Genomic DNA, 21,640 nt, shown 5'->3' with positions numbered 1-21,640 from the left:
GGGCTGGAGGGGTCCTAACGTACAGTCGTCACCCCCTGCTGATGGGCTGGAGGGGTCCTAACGTACAGTCGTCATCCCCTGTTGATGGGGTGGAAGGGTCCTAACGTACAGTCGTCACCCCCTGCTGACGGGCTGGAGGGGTCCTAACGTACAGTCGTCACCCCCTGCTGATGGGCTAGAGGGGTCCTAACGTACAGTCGTCACCCCCTGCTGGAGGGGTCCTAACGTACAGTCGTCACCCCCTGCTGATGGGCTGGAGGGTCCTAACGTACAGTCGTCACCCCCTGCTGATGGGCTAGAGGGTCCTAACGTACAGTCGTCACCCCCTGCTGATGGGCTGGAGGGGTCCTAACGTACAGTCGTCACCCCCTGCTGATGGGCTGGAGGGTCCTAACGTACAGTCGTCACCCCCTGCTGATGGGCTGGAGGGGTCCTAACGGACAGTCGTCACCCCCTGCTGACGGGCTGGAGGTTCCTAACGTACAGTCGTCACCCCCTGCTGATGGGCTGGAGGGGTCCTAACGTACAGTCGTCATCCCCTGTTGATGGGGTGGAAGGGTCCTAACGTACAGTCGTCACCCCCTGCTGATGGGCTGGAGGGGTCCTAACGTACAGTCGTCACCCCCTGCTGATGGGCTGGAGGGATCCTAACGTACAGTCGTCACCCCCTGCTGATGGGGTGGAGGGTCCTAACGTACAGTTGTCACCCCCTGCTGATGGGCTGGAGGGGTCCTAACGTACAGTCGTCACCCCCTGCTGATGGGCTGGAGGGTCCTAACGTACAGTCGTCACCCCCTGCTGATGGGCTGGAGGGTCCTAACGTACAGTCGTCACCCCCTGCTGATGGGCTGGAGTGTCCTAACGTACAGTCGTCACCCCCTGCTGGAGGGGTCCTAACGTACAGTCGTCACCCCCTGCTGATGGGCTGGAGGGGTCCTAACGTACAGTCGTCACCCCCTGCTGATGGGCTGGAGGGTCCTAACGTACAGTCGTCACCCCCTGCTGATGGGCTGGAGGGTCCTAACGTACAGTCGTCACCCCCTGCTGATGGGCTGGAGGGGTCCTAACATACAGTCGTCACCCCCTGCTGATGGGCTGGAGGGATCCTAACGTACAGTCGTCACCCCCTGCTGATTGGCTGGAGGGGTCCTAACGTACAGTCGTCACCCCCTGCTGACGGGCTGGAGGGTTCTAACGTACAGTCGTCACCCCCTGCTGACAGGCTGGAGGGGTCCTAACGTACAGTCGTCACCCCCTGCTGACGGGCTGGAGGGTCCTAACGTACAGTCGTCACCCCCTGCTGACGGGCTGGAGGGTCCTAACGTACAGTCGTCACCCCCTGCTGATTGGCTGGAGGGGTCCTAACGTACAGTCGTCACCCCCTGCTGATGGGCTGGAGGGTCCTAACGTACAGTCGTCACCCCCTGCTGATGGGCTGGAGGGATCCTAACGTACAGTCGTCACCCCCTGCTGATGGGCTGGAGGGATCCTAACGTACAGTCGTCACCCCCTGCTGACGGGCTGGAGGGGTCCTAACGTACAGTCGTCACCCCCTGCTGACGGGCTGGAGGGGTCCTAACGTACAGTCGTCACCCCCTGCTGACGGGCTGGAGGTTCCTAACGTACAGTCGTCACCCCCTGCTGATGGGCTGGAGGGTCCTAACGTACAGTCGTCACCCCCTGCTGACGGGCTGGAGGGGTCCTAACGTACAGTCGTCACCCCCTGCTGACGGGCTGGAGGGTCCTAACGTACAGTCGTCACCCCCTGCTGACGGGCTGGAGGGGTCCTAACGTACAGTCGTCACCCCCTGCTGACGGGCTGGAGGGATCCTAACGTACAGTCGTCACCCCCTGCTGACGGGCTGGAGGTTCCTAACGTACAGTCGTCACCCCCTGCTGATGGGCTGGAGGGTCCTAACGTACAGTCGTCACCCCCTGCTGACGGGCTGGAGGGATCCTAACGTACAGTCGTCACCCCCTGCTGACGGGCTGGAGGTTCCTAACGTACAGTCGTCACCCCCTGCTGATGGGCTGGAGGGTCCTAACGTACAGTCGTCACCCCCTGCTGACGGGCTGGAGGGGTCCTAACGTACAGTCGTCACCCCCTGCTGACGGGCTGGAGGTTCCTAACGTACAGTCGTCACCCCCTGCTGATGGGCTGGAGGGTCCTAACGTACAGTCGTCACCCCCTGCTGATGGGCTGGAGGGATCCTAACGTACAGTCGTCACCCCCTGCTGACGGGCTGGAGGGATCCTAACGTACAGTCGTCACCCCCTGCTGACGGGCTGGAGGTTCCTAACGTACAGTCGTCACCCCCTGCTGATGGGCTGGAGGGTCCTAACGTACAGTCGTCACCCCCTGCTGATGGGCTGGAGGGATCCTAACGTACAGTCGTCACCCCCTGCTGACGGGCTGGAGGGATCCTAACGTACAGTCGTCACCCCCTGCTGACGGGCTGGAGGTTCCTAACGTACAGTCGTCACCCCCTGCTGACGGGCTGGAGGGATCCTAACGTACAGTCGTCACCCCCTGCTGACGGGCTGGAGGTTCCTAACGTACAGTCGTCACCCCCTGCTGATGGGCTGGAGGGATCCTAACGTACAGTCGTCACCCCCTGCTGACGGGCTGGAGGGGTCCTAACGTACAGTCGTCACCCCCTGCTGATGGGCTGGAGGGATCCTAACGTACAGTCGTCACCCCCTGCTGACGGGCTGGAGGGTCCTAACGTACAGTCGTCACCCCCTGCTGACGGGCTGGAGGGATCCTAACGTACAGTCGTCACCCCCTGCTGATGGGCTGGAGGGATCCTAACGTACAGTCGTCACCCCCTGCTGATGGGCTGGAGGGGTCCTAACGTACAGTCGTCACCCCCTGCTGACGGGCTGGAGGTTCCTAACGTACAGTCGTCACCCCCTGCTGATGGGCTGGAGGGTCCTAACGTACAGTCGTCACCCCCTACTGATGGGCTGGAGGGATCCTAACGTACAGTCGTCACCCCCTACTGATGGGCTGGAGGGTCCTAACGTACAGTCGTCACCCCCTGCTGATGGGCTGGAGGGTCCTAACGTACAGTCGTCACCCCCTGCTGATGGGGTGGAAGGGTCCTAACGTACAGTTGTCACCCCCTGCTGATGGGCTGGAGGGTCCTAACGTACAGTCGTCACCCCCTGCTGACGGGCTGGAGGTTCCTAACGTACAGTCGTCACCCCCTGCTGACGGGCTGGAGGTTCCTAACGTACAGTCGTCACCCCCTGCTGATGGGCTGGAGGGTCCTAACGTACAGTCGTCACCCCCTACTGATGGGCTGGAGGGATCCTAACGTACAGTCGTCACCCCCTACTGATGGGCTGGAGGGTCCTAACGTACAGTCGTCACCCCCTGCTGATGGGCTGGAGGGTCCTAACGTACAGTCGTCACCCCCTGCTGATGGGGTGGAAGGGTCCTAACGTACAGTTGTCACCCCCTGCTGATGGGCTGGAGGGTCCTAACGTACAGTCGTCACCCCCTGCTGACGGGCTGGAGGTTCCTAACGTACAGTCGTCACCCCCTGCTGACGGGCTGGAGGTTCCTAACGTACAGTCGTCACCCCCTGCTGACGGGCTGGAGGGTCCTAACGTACAGTCGTCACCCCCTGCTGACGGGCTGGAGGTTCCTAACGTACAGTCGTCACCCCCTGCTGATGGGCTGGAGGGGTCCTAACGTACAGTCGTCACCCCCTGCTGACGGGCTGGAGGGTCCTAATAATATGTAAATGGTTTAATGTCTTTTTACGCAAAATAAAGTAATGTAGTTGCCCTTCTGGTTACTGGGGGTTGTCAGAGCCCTGCCCCCACTACTTACCTTACACCCACCAGGCCGGGAGCCTTCTCTGTGTCCTCCTACCTACAGAACACCCTATAATTTACATCTCATTCTGCGTGCGCTCAGACATACCTCCCCAATGTTTAACCCCGCCACCTAAGCCCCCCTGAGATAAGTATGAGGGGATGGTTAGGGGGGTTCCTTCAGCAGACACCCCCACTAAAGCAAAGGCCTGCAGGTGAATCTGGAATGGAGTGCTATGATGTCATCATGGGCTGTGATGATGTCACAGGAGAATTCCACAGCCGGGACACATGAAGCTGTGGTCGGTTCCTGCCCCCGCCATCTGCAGCAGGAGGGACGGGGGTCACTGATCCCATGAAGAGGAAGGCCAGCCGCTCGCCGGGAGAGGTGACATGAGGGGGAGGAGGGTTACCATAGCAACCAGAGACTAGCCAATCACCACTCATTAACAAACAAAACAATCCCCATCCTAAAAAAGAGTCACAACATTTGTTTAGTAACCAATGAGATGGCTGCTTTCATTTTTAACCTTCCCAGGTAATTGGTTGCCATGGTGACAGAGGCTCAGTGTATGGATCTTCTACTTGAGAAGGCGGGGGCCCTGAGAGCAACCAATCAGATTCAAGCACAGTCACGCTGAGAATGCAAGCAGTGATCTGATTGGTTGCTATGAGTAACAGGCAGGAGGCGGAGTTTGTAACTTAGGTCTTCTTCATCACCAGGACGATGAATCTGATTCAAGATGGACGACCGAAGAGCTGAGCCAGGAGCCGGGACCCAGTGACCGCCACTTGCGGGTGAGCCACCGCAGCACAGAGGATTTCAGGAGAGCAGTAGGCTGATCCTGTGGAGGTCACAGGCTAAGAGTTACATAGTGGAAGGAGCAGGGTCCCAGCAGCACAGAGGATGTCAGGAGGGGAGTGTGCTGATCCTGTGGAGGTGACAGGATGAGAGTTACATAGTGGAAGGAGCAGGGTCCCAGCAGCACAGAGGATTTCAGGAGAGCAGTGTGCTGATCCTGTGGAGGTGACAGGATGAGAGTTACATAGTGGAAGGAGCAGGGTCCCAGCAGCACAGAGGATTTCAGGAGAGCAGTGCGCTGATCCTGTGGAGGTGACAGGATGAGAGTTACATAGTGGAAGGAGCAGGGTCCTCCCAGCAGCACAGAGGATTTCAGGAGAGGAGTGTGCTGATCCTACGGAGGTGACAGGGTGAGAGTTACATAGTGGAAGGAGCAGGGTCCCAGCAGCACAGAGGATTTCAGGAGAGCAGTGTGCTGATCCTGAGGAGGTGACAGGGTGAGAGTTACATAGCGGAAGGAGCAGGGTCCCAGCAGCACAGAGGATTTCAGGAGAGCAGTGTGCTAATCCTGAGGAGGTCACAGGCTGAGAGTTACATAGTGGAAGGAGCAGGGTCCCAGCAGCACAGAGGATTTCAGGAGCGCAGTGCGCTGATCCTGTGGAGGTGACAGGGTGAGAGTTACATAGTGGAAGGAGCAGGGTCCCAGCAGCACAGAGGATTTCAGGAGAGCAGTGTGCTGATCCTGAGGAGGTGACAGGGTGAGAGTTACATAGCGGAAGGAGCAGGGTCCCAGCAGCACAGAGGATTTCAGGAGAGCAGTGTGCTAATCCTGAGGAGGTCACAGGCTGAGAGTTACATAGTGGAAGGAGCAGGGTCCCAGCAGCACAGAGGATTTCAGGAGGGGAGTGTGCTGATCCTGTGGAGGTGACAGGGTGAGAGTTACATAGTGGAAGGAGCAGGGTCCCAGCAGCACAGAGGATTTCAGGAGCGCAGTGCGCTAATCCTGAGGATGTCACAGGCTGAGAGTTACATAGTGGAAGGAGCAGGGCCCCAGCAGCACAGAGGATTTCAGGAGAGGAGTGTGCTGATCCTGTGGAGGTGGACAGGGTGAGAGTTACATAGTGGAAGGAGCAGGGTCCCAGCAGCACAGAGGATTTCAGGAGAGGAGTGTGCTGATCCTGTGGAGGTGGACAGGGTGAGAGTTACATAGTGGAAGGAGCAGGGTCCCAGCAGCACAGAGGATTTCAGGAGGGGAGTGTGCTGATCCTGTGGAGGTGACAGGATGAGAGTTACATAGTGGAAGGAGCAGGGCCCCAGCAGCACAGAGGATTTCAGGAGAGGAGTGTGCTGATCCTGTGGAGGTGGACAGGATGATAGTTACATAGTGGAAGGAGCAGGGTCCCAGCAGCACAGAGGATTTCAGGAGAGCAGTGTGCTGATCCTGTGGAGGTGACAGGGTGAGAGTTACATAGTGGAAGGAGCAGGGTCCCAGCAGCACAGAGGATGTCAGGAGAGCAGTGTGCTGATCCTGTGGATGTCACAGGATGAGAGTTACATAGTGGAAGGCGCAGGGTCCCAGCAGCACAGAGGATTTCAGGAGAGGAGTGTGCTGATCCTGTGGAGGTGACAGGATGATAGTTACATAGTGGAAGGAGCAGGGTCCCAGCAGCACAGAGGATTTCAGGAGAGGAGTGTGCTGATCCTGTGGAGGTGACAGGGTGAGAGTTACATAGTGGAAGGAGCAGGGTCCCAGCAGCACAGAGGATGTCAGGAGAGCAGTGTGCTGATCCTGTGGAGGTGACAGGGTGAGAGTTACATAGCGGAAGGAGCAGGGTCCCAGCAGCACAGAGGATTTCAGGAGAGCAGTGTGCTAATCCTGAGGAGGTCACAGGCTGAGAGTTACATAGTGGAAGGAGCAGGGCCCCAGCAGCACAGAGGATTTCAGGAGTGCAGTGTGCTGATCCTGTGGATGTCACAGGATGAGAGTTACATAGTGGAAGGAGCAGGGTCCCAGCAGCACAGAGGATGTCAGGAGAGCAGTGTGCTGATCCTGTGGAGGTGACAGGATGAGAGTTACATAGTGAAGGAGCAGGGTCCCAGCAGCACAGAGGATTTCAGGAGAGCAGTGTGCTGATCCTGTGGAGGTGACAGGATGAGAGTTACATAGTGGAAGGAGCAGGGTCCCAGCAGCACAGACGATGTCAGGAGAGCAGTGTGCTGATCCTGTGGAGGTCACAGGATGAGAGTTACATAGTGGAAGGAGCAGGGTCCCAGCAGCACAGAGGATGTCAGGAGAGCAGTGTTCTGATCCTGTGGAGGTGACAGGGTGAGAGTTACATAGTGGAAGGAGCAGGGTCCCAGCAGCACAGAGGATTTCAGGAGAGCAGTGTGCTGATCCTGAGGAGGTCAGAGGATGAGAGTTACATAGTGGAAGGAGCAGGGTCCCAGCAGCACAGAGGATTTCAGGAGAGCAGTGTGCTGATCCTGTGGAGGTATCAGGCTGAGAGTTACATAGTGGAAGGAGCAGGGTCCCAGCAGCACAAAGGATTTCAGGAGAGGAGTGTGCTGATCCTACGGAGGTCATAGGCTGAGAGTTACATAGTGGAAGGAGCAGGGTCCCAGCAGCACAGAGGATTTCAGGAGAGCAGTGTGCTGATCCTGTGGAGGTGACAGGATGAGAGTTACATAGTGGAAGGAGCAGGGTCCCAGCAGCACAGAGGATTTCAGGAGAGGAGTGTGCTGATCCTGAGGAGGTCACAGGATGAGAGTTACATAGTGGAAGGAGCAGGGCCCCAGCAGCACAGAGGATTTCAGGAGAGGGGTGTACTGACCCTGAGGAGGTATCAGGCCGAGAGTTACATAGTGGAAGGAGCAGGGTCCCAGCAGCACAGAGGATTTCAGGAGAGCAGTGCGCTGATCCTGTGGAGGTGACAGGATGAGAGTTACATAGTGGAAGGAGCAGGGTCCCAGCAGCACAGAGGATTTCAGAAGAGGAGTGTGCTGATCCTGTGGAGGTGACAGGATGAGAGTTACATAGTGGAAGGAGCAGGGTCCCAGCAGCACAGAGGATTTCAGGAGAGCAGTGTGCTGATCCTGAGGAGGTCAGAGGATGAGAGTTACATAGTGGAAGGAGCAGGGTCCCAGCAGCACAGAGTATTTCAGGAGAGGAGTGTGCTGATCCTGTGGAGGTGACAAGGTGAGAGTTACATAGTGGAAGGAGCAGGGTCCCAGCAGCACAGATGATTTCAGGAGAGCAGTGCGCTGATCCTGTGGAGGTGACAGGATGAGAGTTACATAGTGGAAGGAGCAGGGTCCCAGCAGCACAGATGATTTCAGGAGAGCAGTGTGCTGAACCTGTGGAGGTCACAGGATGAGAGTTACATAGTGGAAGGAGCAGGGTCCCAGCAGCACAGAGGATTTCAGGAGAGGAGTGTGCTGATCCTGTGGAGGTCACAGGCTGAGAGTTACATAGTGGAAGGAGCAGGGTCCCAGCAGCACAGAGGATTTCAGGAGAGCAGTTTGCTGATCCTGTGGATGTCACAGGATGAGAGTTACATAGTGGAAGGAGCAGGGTCCCAGTAGCACAGAGGATTTTAGGAGAGCAGTGTGCTGATCCTGTGGAGGTGACAGGATGAGAGTTACATAGTGGAAGGAGCAGGGTCCCAGCAGCACAGAGGATTTCAGGAGAGCAGTGTGCTGATCCTGTGGAGGTGACAGGATGAGAGTTACATAGTGGAAGGAGCAGGGTCCCAGCAGCACAGAGGATTTCAGGAGAGGAGTGTGCTGATCCTGTGGAGGTCACAGGATGATAGTTAAGTAGTGGAAGGAGCAGGGTCCCAGCAGCACAGAGGATTTCAGGAGAGGAGTGTGCTGATCCTGTGGAGGTGACAGGGTGAGAGTTACATAGTGGAAGGAGCAGGGTCCCAGCAGCACAGAGGATTTCAGGAGAGGAGTGTGCTGATCCTGTGGAGGTGACAGGATGAGAGTTACATAGTGGAAGGAGCAGGGTCCCAGCAGCACAGAGGATTTCAGGAGAGCAGTGTGCTGATCCTGTGGATGTCACAGGCTGAGAGTCACATAGTGGAAGGAGCAGGGTCCCAGCAGCACAGAGTATTTCAGGAGAGGAGTGTGCTGATCCTGTGGAGGTCACAGGCTGAGAGTTACATAGTGGAAGGAGCAGGGTCCCAGCAGCACAGAGGATTTCAGGAGAGCAGTGTGCTGATCCTGTGGATGTCACAGGATGAGAGTTACATAGTGGAAGGAGCAGGGTCCCAGCAGCACAGAGGATTTCAGGAGAGGAGTGTGCTGATCCTGTGGAGGTCATAGGCTGAGAGTTACATAGTGGAAGGAGCAGGGCCCCAGCAGCACAGAGGATGTCAGGAGAGGAGTGTGCTGATCCTGTGGAGGTGACAGGCTAAGAGTTACATAGTGGAAGGAGCAGGGTCCCAGCAGCACAGAGGATTTCAGGAGAGGAGTGTGCTGATCCTGTGGAGGTCACAGGATGAGAGTTACATAGTGGAAGGAGCAGGGTCCCAGCAGCACAGAGGATTTCAGGAGAGGAGTGTGCTGATCCTGAGGAGGTCACAGGATGAGAGTTACATAGTGGAAGGAGCAGGGCCCCAGCAGCACAGAGGATTTCAGGAGAGGGGTGTACTGACCCTGAGGAGGTATCAGGCCGAGAGTTACATAGTGGAAGGAGCAGGGTCCCAGCAGCACAGAGGATTTCAGGAGAGCAGTGCGCTGATCCTGTGGAGGTGACAGGATGAGAGTTACATAGTGGAAGGAGCAGGGTCCCAGCAGCACAGAGGATTTCAGGAGAGGAGTGTGCTGATCCTGTGGAGGTATCAGGCTGAGAGTTACATAGTGGAAGGAGCAGGGTCCCAGCAGCACAGAGGATTTCAGGAGAGCAGTGTGCTGATCCTGAGGAGGTCAGAGGATGAGAGTTACATAGTGGAAGGAGCAGGGTCCCAGCAGCACAGAGTATTTCAGGAGAGGAGTGTGCTGATCCTGTGGAGGTGACAAGGTGAGAGTTACATAGTGGAAGGAGCAGGGTCCCAGCAGCACAGATGATTTCAGGAGAGCAGTGCGCTGATCCTGTGGAGGTGACAGGATGAGAGTTACATAGTGGAAGGAGCAGGGTCCCAGCAGCACAGATGATTTCAGGAGAGCAGTGTGCTGAACCTGTGGAGGTCACAGGATGAGAGTTACATAGTGGAAGGAGCAGGGTCCCAGCAGCACAGAGTATTTCAGGAGAGGAGTGTGCTGATCCTGTGGAGGTCACAGGCTGAGAGTTACATAGTGGAAGGAGCAGGGTCCCAGCAGCACAGAGGATTTCAGGAGAGCAGTGTGCTGATCCTGTGGATGTCACAGGATGAGAGTTACATAGTGGAAGGAGCAGGGTCCCAGCAGCACAGAGGATTTTAGGAGAGCAGTGTGCTGATCCTGTGGAGGTGACAGGATGAGAGTTACATAGAGGAAGGCTGCAGAAGCCCAGCAGCACAGAGGATTTCAGGAGAGCAGTGTGCTGATCCTGTGGATGTCACAGGATGAGAGTTACATAGTGGAAGGAGCAGGGTCCCAGCAGCACAGAGGATGTCAGGAGAGCAGTGTGCTGATCCTGTGGAGGTGACAGGGTGAGAGTTACATAGTGGAAGGAGCAGGGTCCCAGCAGCACAGAGGATTTCAGGAGAGCAGTGTGCTAATCCTGATGAGGTCACAGGATGAGAGTTACATAGTGGAAGGAGCAGGGTCCCAGCAGCACAGAGGATTTCAGGAAAGCAGTGTGCTGATCCTGTGGATGTCACAGGATGAGAGTTACATAGTGGAAGGAGCAGGGTCCCAGCAGCACAAAGGATTTCAGGAGAGGAGTGTGCTGATTCTGAGGAGGTCATAGGCTGAGAGTTACATAGTGAAAGGAGCAGGGCCCCAGCAGCACAGAGGATGTCAGGAGAGCAGTGTGCTGATCCTGTGGAGGTGACAGGATGAGTTACATAGTGGAAGGAGCAGGGTCCCAGCAGCACAGAGGATTTCAGGAGAGCAGTGTGCTGATCCTGTGGAGGTCATAGGATGAGAGTTACATAGTGGAAGGAGCAGGGTCCCAGCAGCACAGAGGATTTCAGGAAAGCAGTGTGCTGATCCTGTGGAGGTGACAGGATGAGAGTTACATATTAGAAGGAGCAGGGCCCCAGCAGCACAGAGGATGTCAGGAGAGCAGTGCGCTGATCCTGTGGAGGTGACAGGGTGAGAGTTACATAGTGGAAGGAGCAGGGCCCCAGCAGCACAGAGGATTTCAGGAGAGGAGTGTGCTGATCCTGTGGAGGTGACAGGATGAGAGTTACATAGTGGAAGGAGCAGGGTCCCAGCAGCACAGAGGATTCCAGGAGAGGAGTGCGCTGATCCTGTGGAGGTGACAGGGTGAGAGTTACATAGTGGAAGGAGCAGGGTCCCAGCAGCACAGAGTATTTCAGGAGAGCAGTGTGCTGATCCTGTGGAGGTGACAGGATAAGAGTTACATAGTGGAAGGAGCAGGGTCCCAGCAGCACAGAGGATTTCAGGAGAGCAGTGTGCTGATCCTGTGGAGGTGACAAGGTGAGAGTTACATAGTGGAAGGAGCAGGGTCCCAGCAGCACAGAGTATTTCAGGAGAGCAGTGTGCTGATCCTGTGGAGGTGACGGGGTGAGAGTTACATAGTGGAAGGAGCAGGGTCCCCAGCAGCACAGAGGATTTCAGGAGAGCAGTGTGCTGATCCTGTGGAGGTGACAGGATGAGAGTTACATAGTGGAAGGAGCATGGTCCCAGCAGCACAGAGGATTTCAGGAGAGCAGTGTGCTGATCCTGTGGCGGTCACAGGATGAGAGTTACATAGTGGAAGGAGCAGGGTCCCAGCAGCACAAAGTATTTCAGGAGAGGAGTGTGCTGATCCTGTGGAGGTGACAGGATGAGAGTTACATAGTGGAAGGAGCAGGATCCCAGCAGCACAGAGGATTTCAGGAGAGCAGTGTGCTGATCCTGTGGAGGTGACAGGATGAGAGTTACATAGTGGAAGGAGCAGGGTCCCAGCAGCACAGAGGATTTCAGGAGAGCAGTGCGCTGATCCTGTGGAGGTGACAGGATGAGAGTTACATAGTGGAAGGAGCAGGGTCCCAGCAGCACAGAGGATTTCAGGAGAGGAGTGTGCTGATCCTGTGGAGGTGACAGGATGAGAGTTACATAGTGGAAGGAGCAGGGTCCCAGCAGCACAGAGGATGTCAGGAGAGCAGTGTGCTGATCCTGTGGAGGTGACAGGATGAGAGTTACATAGTGGAAGGAGCAGGGTCCCCAGCAGCACAGAGAATTTCAGGAGAGCAGTGTGCTGATCCTGTGGAGGTGACAGGATGAGAGTTACATAGTGGAAGGAGCAGGGTCCCAGCAGCACAGAGGATTTCAGGAGAGGAGTGTGCTGATCCTGTGGAGGTGACAGGGTGAGAGTTACATAGTGGAAGGAGCAGGGTCCCAGCAGCACAGAGGATGTCAGGAGAGCAGTGTGCTGATCCTGTGGAGGTGACAGGGTGAGAGTTACATAGCGGAAGGAGCAGGGTCCCAGCAGCACAGAGGATTTCAGGAGAGCAGTGTGCTAATCCTGAGGAGGTCACAGGCTGAGAGTTACATAGTGGAAGGAGCAGGGCCCCAGCAGCACAGAGGATTTCAGGAGAGCAGTGTGCTGATCCTGTGGATGTCACAGGATGAGAGTTACATAGTGGAAGGAGCAGGGTCCCAGCAGCACAGAGGATGTCAGGAGAGCAGTGTGCTGATCCTGTGGAGGTGACAGGATGAGAGTTACATAGTGGAAGGAGCAGGGTCCCAGCAGCACAGAGGATGTCAGGAGAGCAGTGCGCTGATCCTGTGGAGGTCACAGGCTGAGAGTTACATAGAGGAAGGCTGCAGAAGCCCAGCAGCACAGAGGATTTCAGTGTATATTGAGCGGTGTGTATCTTTCTGCAGGTGAAGAAGCAGTGCCTGGGGTCAGGGACACGGCTCGTCACCTTCCAGGACCTCCCGGCAGAGCTGGTGAGCCCCACACAATACAGAGGGACTGCTGTGCAGCCTCCGTGTCTGTTCAGCGCAATCGTCTCCTCATCCAGGAGGGGGCAGCACTGGAACGTCCCGCAGGGACGGCGTAACAGCAGAAGTGTGACTGCAGCTGTAGATGTGACTGGAGGATAAGATATGATGTAACAGCAGAAGTGTGACTGCAGCTCTAGATGTGACTGGAGGATAAGACATGATGTAACAGCAGAAGCGTGACTGCAGCTGTAGATGTGACTGTAGGATAAAACATGATGTAACAGCAGAAGTGTGACTGCAGCTCTAGATGTGACTGGAGGATAAGACATGATGTAACGGCAGAAGTGTGGCTGCAGCTCTAGATGTGACTGGAGGATAAGACATGATGTAACAGCAGAAGTGTGACTGCAGCTGTGGATGTGACTAGAGGATAAGACATGATGTAACAGCAGGTTAGTGGCTGCAGCTCTGAATGTGACTGGAGGATAAGACATGATGTAACAGCAGGACGGCAGCTGCAGCTCTAGATGTGACTGGAGGATAAGACATGATGTAACAGCAGAAGTGTGATTGCAGCGCTGGATGTGGCTTGAGGATAAGAAATGATGTGACATCAGAATCGTAGCTGCAGCTCTAGATGTGACTGGAGGGTAAGACATGATGTAACAGCAGGACGGTGGCTGCAGCTGTGGATGTGACTGGAGGGTAAGACATGATGTAACAGCAGGATAGTGGCTGCAGCTCCGGATGTGACTGGAAGGTAAGACATGATGTAACAGTAGGAATGTGGCTGCAGCTCTAGATGTGACTGGAGGATAAGACATGATGTAACAGCAGGACGGCGACTGCAGCTCTGGATGTGACTGGAGGATAAGACATGATGTAACAGCAAATCTGTGGCTGCAGCTGTGGATGTGACTGGAGGATAAGACATGATGTAACAGTAGGACTGCGGCTGCAGCTCTGGATGTGACTGGAGAATAAGACACCATTTAACAGCAGGACTAAGGCTGCAGCTCTCAATGTGACTGGAGGATAAGACATGATGTAACAGCAGAAGTGTGACTACAGCCCTGGATGTGACTGGAGGATAACACATGATGTAACAGTAGGATTGCGGCTGCAGCTCTGGATGTGACTGGAGAATAAGACACGATGTAACAGCAGAAGTGTGACTGCAGCTCTGGATGTGGCTTGAGGATACAAAATGATGTGACATCAGAATCGTAGCTGCAGCTCTAGATGTGACTGGAGGGTAAGACATGATGTAACAGCAGAATAGTGGCTGCAGCTCTGGATGTGACTGGAAGGTAAGACATGATGTAACAGTAGGAATGTGGCTGCAGCTCTAGATGTGACTGGAGGATAAGAAATGATGTAACAGCAGGACGGTGGCTGCAGCTGTGGATGTGACTGGAGGATAAGACATGATGTAACAGCAGAATAGTGGCTGCAGCTCCGGATGTGACTGGAGGATAAGACATGATGTAACAGCAGAATAGTGGCTGCAGCTCCGGATGTGACTGGAAGGTAAGACATGATGTAACAGTAGGAATGTGGCTGCAGCTCTAGATGTGACTGGAGGATAAGAAATTATGTAACAGCAGGACGGCGGCTGCAGCTCTAGATGTGACTGAAGGATAAGACATGATGTAACAGCAGGACGGCGGCTGCAGCTCTGGATGTGACTGGAGGATAAGACATGATGTAACAGCAAATCTGTGGCTGCAGCTGTGGATGTGACTGGAGGATAAGACATGATGTAACAGTAGGACTGCGGCTGCAGCTCTGGATGTGACTGGAGAATAAGACACCATTTAACAGCAGGACTAAGGCTGCAGCTCTCAATGTGACTGGAGGATAAGACATGATGTAACAGCAGAAGTGTGACTACAGCCCTGGATGTGACTGGAGGATAAGACATGATGTAACAGCAGGACTGCGGCTGCAGCTCTAGATGTGACTGAAGGATAAGACATGATGTAACAGCAGGACGACGGCTGCAGCTCTGGATGTGACTGGAGGATAAGACATGATGTAACAGCAAATCTGTGGCTGCAGCTGTGGATGTGACTGGAGGATAAGACATGATGTAACAGTAGGACTGCGGCTGCAGCTCTGGATGTGACTCTAGAATAAGACACCATTTAACAGCAGGACTAAGGCTGCAGCTCTCAATGTGACTGGAGGATAAGACATGATGTAACAGCAGAAGTGTGACTACAGCCCTGGATGTGACTGGAGGATAAGACATGATGTAACAGTAGGACTGCGGCTGCAGCTCTGGATGTGACTGGAGGGTGTGCTTTGCCTCCTCCCCAGGTGGAGCACATCGTCTCCCACCTCTCAGTCCGGGATGTGGTGGTCTTGGGGCAGACGTGTCGCTCGCTGCGCAGCGTGTGTAACGACTGGAGGTCCTGGAGACGCCTGTGTCTGCGGATGAGACCGGAGGCGGCCGGAGACTGGAGGAGACAGACCATCTTAAACTGTAAGGAGTGGGGGGGGACGTGACCACGGGGGGGGGGGGGGGGGGACGTGACCCTGGGGGAAAGGGGACGTGACCCCGGGGGGGGGGGACGTGACCCTGGGGGAGAGGGGACGTGACCCTGGGTGAGAGGGGACGTGACCCCGGGGGGGGGATGTGACCCTGGGGGAGAGGGGACGTGACCCCTGGGGGGAAGAGGACGTGACCCCGTGGGGGGGTGACCCCAGGGGGAGAGGACGTGACCCCAGGGGGGAAGAGGACGTGACCCCGGGGGGGAGGGGTGACCCCGGGGGGAGAGGACGTGACCCTGGGGGAGAGGGGACGTGACCCCGGGGGGGAGGGGCGTGACTCTGGGGGAGAGGGGGGGTAGGGGACGTAACCCCAGAGGGGGGGACGTGACCCCAGGGGGGGGGGACGTGACCCCTGGGGAGAGGGGACGTGACCCCGGGCGGGGGAGGGGACGTGACCCCGGGGGGGGGGGGAGGGGACGTGACCCCCAGCCTCCATCTTGTCTTCTTCTTCTTTCCAGACACGAAGGGGATGCGCCTCCACCACTTCTCCAGCCGCCGTGGTGTGTGTGGTGACGCCGTGGCCCCCGCCGGCCCCAATGGTTTCCAGCGCTTCTTGGTCATGGCGGACAAGCTGTGCGTTCTGGACTATGGGGGGGCGCTCTTCCACCTCGGCGGCAGCATCCGGGATCCCAGCCTCATCTTTATCAACGGAGAATGGAGGACGTACCTGCACTGCGCGCCGCTGTGCCGCAGCGTCAAAGATGTGAGCTCGCTGCTCCGGGCGGCCATTGCTCTGGGGTTTCCATGGTAACATGGGATGTTTCAGCAGTGGCGACTGGCACTAGGCATTGGACTGTCCCTGGTAAAGTTGTCTACTGTTGTTTCCATGGTTACGTCCAATGACTATATTGTTTCTACGGTTACATCTCTCACTATATTGTTTCCATGGTTCCTTCTATCACCATATTGTTTCCATGGTTACTTCTATCACCATATTGTTTCCATGATTATGCCTATCACTATATTGTTTCCATGGTTACTTCTATCACCATATTGTTTCCATGGTTACTTCTATCACCATATTGTTTCCATGATTATGCCTACCACTATATTGTTTCCATGGTTACTTCTATCACCATATTGTTTCCATGATTATGCCTATCACTATATTGTTTCCATGGTTACTTCTATCACTATATTGTTTCCATGGTTACTTCTGTCACCATATTGTTTCCATGGTTACTTCTATCACCATATTGTTTCCATGATTATGCCTATCACTATATTGTTTCCATGGTTACTTCTATCACTATATTGTTTCCATGGTTACTTCTATCACCATATTGTTTCCATGGTTACTTCTATCACCATATTGTTTCCATGATTATGCCTATCACTATATTGTTTCCATGGTTACTTCTATCACTATATTGTTTCCATGGTTACTTCTATCACCATATTGTTTCCATGGTTACTTCTATCACCATATTGTTTCCATGGTTGCGTCTAGCACCATATGGTTTCCATGGTAACACAGTATACTCTGATGTACATGGCCACCACCTGATAAGTCACGTTGTCCTTCACCGCGCAGTTCACTAGTGACCCGAGGAGCGACACATCGTACCGGAAGTACCTCTACGTCCTCGCCTCGCGACGCGTCGGCGATCAAGACCAAAGACAGTGCGACTGCGTGGAGATCTACCAGCAGTCCAGCGGACAGAGGGTCTTCAAGATGACCTTCCACCTGTCCATGAAGGTGAAGAGGATCACCCTACTGGGCATGGAGGTGGACAGAGAGCTGCTGCTGCTGACAGGTAAAGGAGCCTGCGGACAAGATGGCGGAGGAAAGATCGGGGGACAAGGACGCTCACCGCTTCTTCCTCACCCCGCAGAGGCCGGGAGGGTTTACAGCGTCGCCATCGATGAACTGTCCCTGGACCGGCCAAGATCTTACACCACCCAGCTGGCACTGAGGATGATGTCCACCAGCCGGCCCGACGCCTCCGTGACGCAAATGTGGAGCGGTCAGAGCAGCGTCCTCTATGTCACAGGTGAGAGGATGGGAGTTATGAGCCTGAGGGGTGTCACCTGTACCCTCTGACATGTCTTCTCTCCACAGACGATGGCGCCGTGTACTTGGAGGCTCATGCTCCTGCCGTCTACAGGGACTTGTATGGGACCATTCTAGGCTTTGACTCTCGGGACACACAAAGGCCCCTGGCGATCCCTCTGCCCAGCAAGGTAGTCCATGACTGTGTGCCCACCCCACAGCGGCCCCCAGTGGTAACACCAGCCGCAGTGTCGCCTCCATGGTCCTGCGCTCCCAGCATTCTGGGAAAGTACCAGGAGTCCAGGACTGCATCACGGACACTTACCTGACTGAGCTGAGGCTGCCCATGGAGCGGCGCAGTACTCCTGTCCCTGACCATAGATGTGAGGTGGACTGTCCGCCCGGCCCGCCAAGATTTATAACAGACGTGTCCAGGACTGTGACAGTGACAAGGGGACAACACCTGAGCATAGAAGAGGATTCTTTACTGTAAGAGCAGTGAGACTATGGACTCTATAATGTAAGAGCAGTGAGACTATGGACTCTTTACTGTAAGAGCAGTGAGACTATGGACTCTTTACTGTAAGAGCAGTGAGACTATGGACTCTTTACTGTAAGATCAGTGAGACTATGGACTCTATACTGTAAGAGCAGTGAGACTATGGACTCTATACTGTAAGAGCAGTGAGACTATGGACTCTTTACTGTAAGATCAGTGAGACTATGGACTCTATACTGTAAGAGCAGTGAGACTATGGACTCTTTACTGTAAGAGCAGTGAGACTATGGACTCTATACTGTAAGAGCAGTGAGACTATGGACTCTGTACTGTAAGAGCAGTGAGACTATGGACTCTTTACTGTAAGAGCAGTGAGACTATGGACTCTATACTGTAAGAGCAGTGAGACTATGGACTCTATACTGTAAGAGCAGTGAGACTATGGACTCTTTACTGTAAGAGCAGTGAGACTATGGACTCTTTACTGTAAGAGCAGTGAGACTATGGACTCTTTACTGTAAGAGCAGTGAGACTATGGACTCTTTACTGTAAGAGCAGTGAGACTATGGACTCTTTACTGTAAGAGCAGTGAGACTATGGACTCTTTACTGTAAGAGCAGTGAGACTATGGACTCTTTACTGTAAGAGCAGTAAGACTATGGACTCTATACTGTAAGAGCAGTGAGACTATGGACTCTTTACTGTAAGAGCAGTGAGACTATGGACTCTATACTGTAAGAGCAATGAGACTATGGACTCTATACTGTAAGAGCAGTGAGACTATGGACTCTTTACTGTAAGAGCAATGAGACTATGGACTCTATACTGTAAGAGCAGTGAGACTATGGACTCTATACTGTAAGAGCAGTGAGACTATGGACTCTATACTGTAAGAGCAGTGAGACTATGGACTCTATACTGTAAGAGCAGTGAGACTATGGACTCTTTACTGTAAGAGCAGTGAGACTATGGACTCTTTACTGTAAGAGCAGTGAGACTGTGAACTCTTTACTGAAAGAGCAGTGAGACTATGGACTCTATACTGTAAGAGCAGTGAGACTATGGACTCTTTACTGTAAGAGCGGTGAGACTATGGACTCTTTACGATATGAGCGGTGAGACTATGGTCTCTTTACAGTAAGAGCGGTGAGACTATGGACTCTTTACTGTAAGAGCAGTGAGACTATGGACTCTTTACTGTAAGAGCAGTGAGACTATGGACTCTATACTGTAAGAGCAGTGAGACTATGGACTCTGTACTGTAAGAGCAGTGAGACTATGGACTCTATACTGTAAGAGCAGTGAGACTATGGACTCTATACTGTAAGAGCAGTGAGACTATGGACTCTTTACTGTAAGAGCAGTGAGACTATGGACTATTTACTGTAAGAGCGGTGAGACTATGGACTCTTTACTGTAAGAGCAGTGAGACTATGGACTCTATACTGTAAGAGCAGTGAGACTATGGACTCTATACTGTAAGAGCAGTGAGACTATGGACTCTTTACTGTAAGAGCAGTGAGACTATGGACTCTATACTGTAAGAGCAGTGAGACTATGGACTCTTTACTGTAAGAGCAGTGAGACTATGGACTCTTTACTGTAAGAGCAGTGAGACTATGGACTCTTTACTGTAAGATCAGTGAGACTATGGACTCTTTACTGTAAGAGCAGTGAGACTATGGACTCTATACGGTAAGAGCAGTGAGACTATGGACTCTTTACTGTAAGAGCAGTGAGACTATGGACTCTATACTGTAAGAGCAGTGAGACTATGGACTCTATACTGTAAGAGCAGTGAGACTATGGACTCTTTACTGTAAGAGCAGTGAGACTATGGACTCTATACTGTAAGAGCAGTGAGACTATGGACTCTTTACTGTAAGAGCAGTGAGACTATGGACTCTATACTGTAAGAGCAGTGAGACTATGTACTCTTTACTGTAAGATCAGTGAGACTATGGACTCTTTACTGTAAGAGCAGTGAGACTATGGACTCTTTACTGTAAGAGAAGTGAGACTATGGACTCTTTACTGTAAGAGCAGTGAGACTATGGACTCTTTACTGTAAGAGCAGTGAGACTATGGACTCTATACTGTAAGAGCAGTGAGACTATGGACTCTATACTGTAAGAGCAGTGAGACTATGGACTCTTTACTGTAAGAGCAGTGAGACTATGGACTCTATACTGTAAGAGCAGTGAGACTATGGACTCTTTACTGTAAGAGCAGTGAGACTATGGACTCTATACTGTAAGAGCAGTGAGACTATGGACTCTTTACTGTAAGAGCAGTGAGACTATGGACTCTTTACTGTAAGATCAGTGAGACTATGGACTCTTTACTGTAAGAGCAGTGAGACTATGGACTCTTTACTGTAAGAGCAGTGAGACTATGGACTCTATACTGTAAGAGCAGTGAGACTATGGACTCTATACTGTAAGAGCAGTGAGACTATGGACTCTTTACTGTAAGAGCAGTGAGACTATGGACTCTTTACGGTAAGAGCAGTGAGACTATGGACTCTATACTGTAAGAGCAGTGAGACTATGGACTCTATACTGTAAGAGCAGTGAGACTATGGACTCTATACTGTAAGAGCAGTGAGACTATTGACTCTATACTGTAAGAGAAGTGAGACTATGGACTCTTTACTGTAAGAGCAGTGAGACTATGGACTCTTTACTGTAAGAGCAGTGAGACTATGGACTCTTTACTGTAAGATCAGTGAGACTATGGACTCTTTACTGTAAGAGCAGTGAGACTATGGACTCTTTACTGTAAGAGCAGTGAGACTATGGACTCTATACTGTAAGAGCAGTGAGACTATGGACTCTTTACTGTAAGAGCAGTGAGACTATGGACTCTATACTGTAAGAGCAGTGAGACTATGGACTCTATACTGTAAGAGCAGTGAGACTATGGACTCTTTACTGTAAGAGCAGTGAGACTATGGACTCTTTACTGTAAGATCAGTGAGACTATGGACTATTTACTGTAAGAGCAGTGAGACTATGGACTCTTTACTGTAAGAGCAGTGAGACTATGGACTCTTTACTGTAAGAGCAGTGAGACTATGGACTCTATACTGTAAGAACAGTGAGACTATGGACTCTTTACTGTAAGAGCAGTGACACTATGGACTCTGTACTGTAAGAGCAGTGAGACTATGGACTCTTTACTGTAAGAGCAGTGAGACTATGGACTCTTTACTGTAAGAGCGGTGAGACTATGGACTCTTTACTGTAAGAGCAGTGAGACTATGGACTCTTTACTGTAAGAGCAGTGAGACTATGGACTCTTTACTGTAAGAGCAGTGAGACTATGGACTCTTTACTGTAAGAGCAGTGAGACTGTGAACTCTTTACTGTAAGAGCAGTGAGACTATGGACTCTTTACTGTAAGAGCAGTGAGACTATGGACTCTTTACTGTAAGAGCAGTGAGACTATGGACTCTTTACTGTAAGAGCAGTGAGACTATGGACTCTTTACTGTAAGAGCAGTGAGACTGTGAACTCTTTACTGAAAGAGCAGTGAGACTATGGACTCTATACTGTAAGAGCAGTGAGACTATGGACTCTTTACTGTAAGAGCGGTGAGACTATGGACTCTTTACGATATGAGCGGTGAGACTATGGTCTCTTTACAGTAAGAGCGGTGAGACTATGGACTCTTTACTGTAAGAGCAGTGAGACTATGGACTCTTTACTGTAAGAGCAGTGAGACTATGGACTCTATACTGTAAGAGCAGTGAGACTATGGACTCTGTACTGTAAGAGCAGTGAGACTATGGACTCTATACTGTAAGAGCAGTGAGACTATGGACTCTTTACTGTAAGAGCAGTGAGACTATGGACTCTTTACTGTAAGAGCAGTGAGACTATGGACTCTTTACTGTAAGAGCGGTGAGACTATGGACTCT

At 53.0% G+C, this 21,640-nt stretch overlaps 1 protein-coding gene across 1 annotated transcript in view; it reads left to right on the top strand.

Moving 5' to 3' along the window:
- Positions 1–3,427: 3,427 nt before the first annotated feature.
- The window catches only part of FBXO24 (F-box protein 24), a 28,949-nt gene continuing 10,736 nt past the window's right edge, over positions 3,428–21,640 (top strand). Inside the window, exons 1-8 of the mRNA XM_040419455.1 lie at positions 3,428–3,658; positions 4,549–4,623; positions 12,608–12,782; positions 14,970–15,158; positions 15,685–15,929; positions 16,761–16,983; positions 17,062–17,220; positions 17,289–17,410. Coding sequence (XP_040275389.1) covers positions 3,428–3,658; positions 4,549–4,623; positions 12,608–12,782; positions 14,970–15,158; positions 15,685–15,929; positions 16,761–16,983; positions 17,062–17,220; positions 17,289–17,410 — 1,419 coding nt within the window. The remainder of the gene's footprint in view (positions 3,659–4,548; positions 4,624–12,607; positions 12,783–14,969; positions 15,159–15,684; positions 15,930–16,760; positions 16,984–17,061; positions 17,221–17,288; positions 17,411–21,640) is intronic.

The sequence above is a fragment of the Bufo bufo genome, chromosome 1 (assembly GCF_905171765.1).
Source record: "Bufo bufo chromosome 1, aBufBuf1.1, whole genome shotgun sequence".
Taxonomy (NCBI): domain Eukaryota; kingdom Metazoa; phylum Chordata; class Amphibia; order Anura; family Bufonidae; genus Bufo; species Bufo bufo.
The sequence above is the reverse complement of the archived record's forward strand: the minus strand, read 5'-3'. Positions and strand labels throughout refer to the sequence as shown.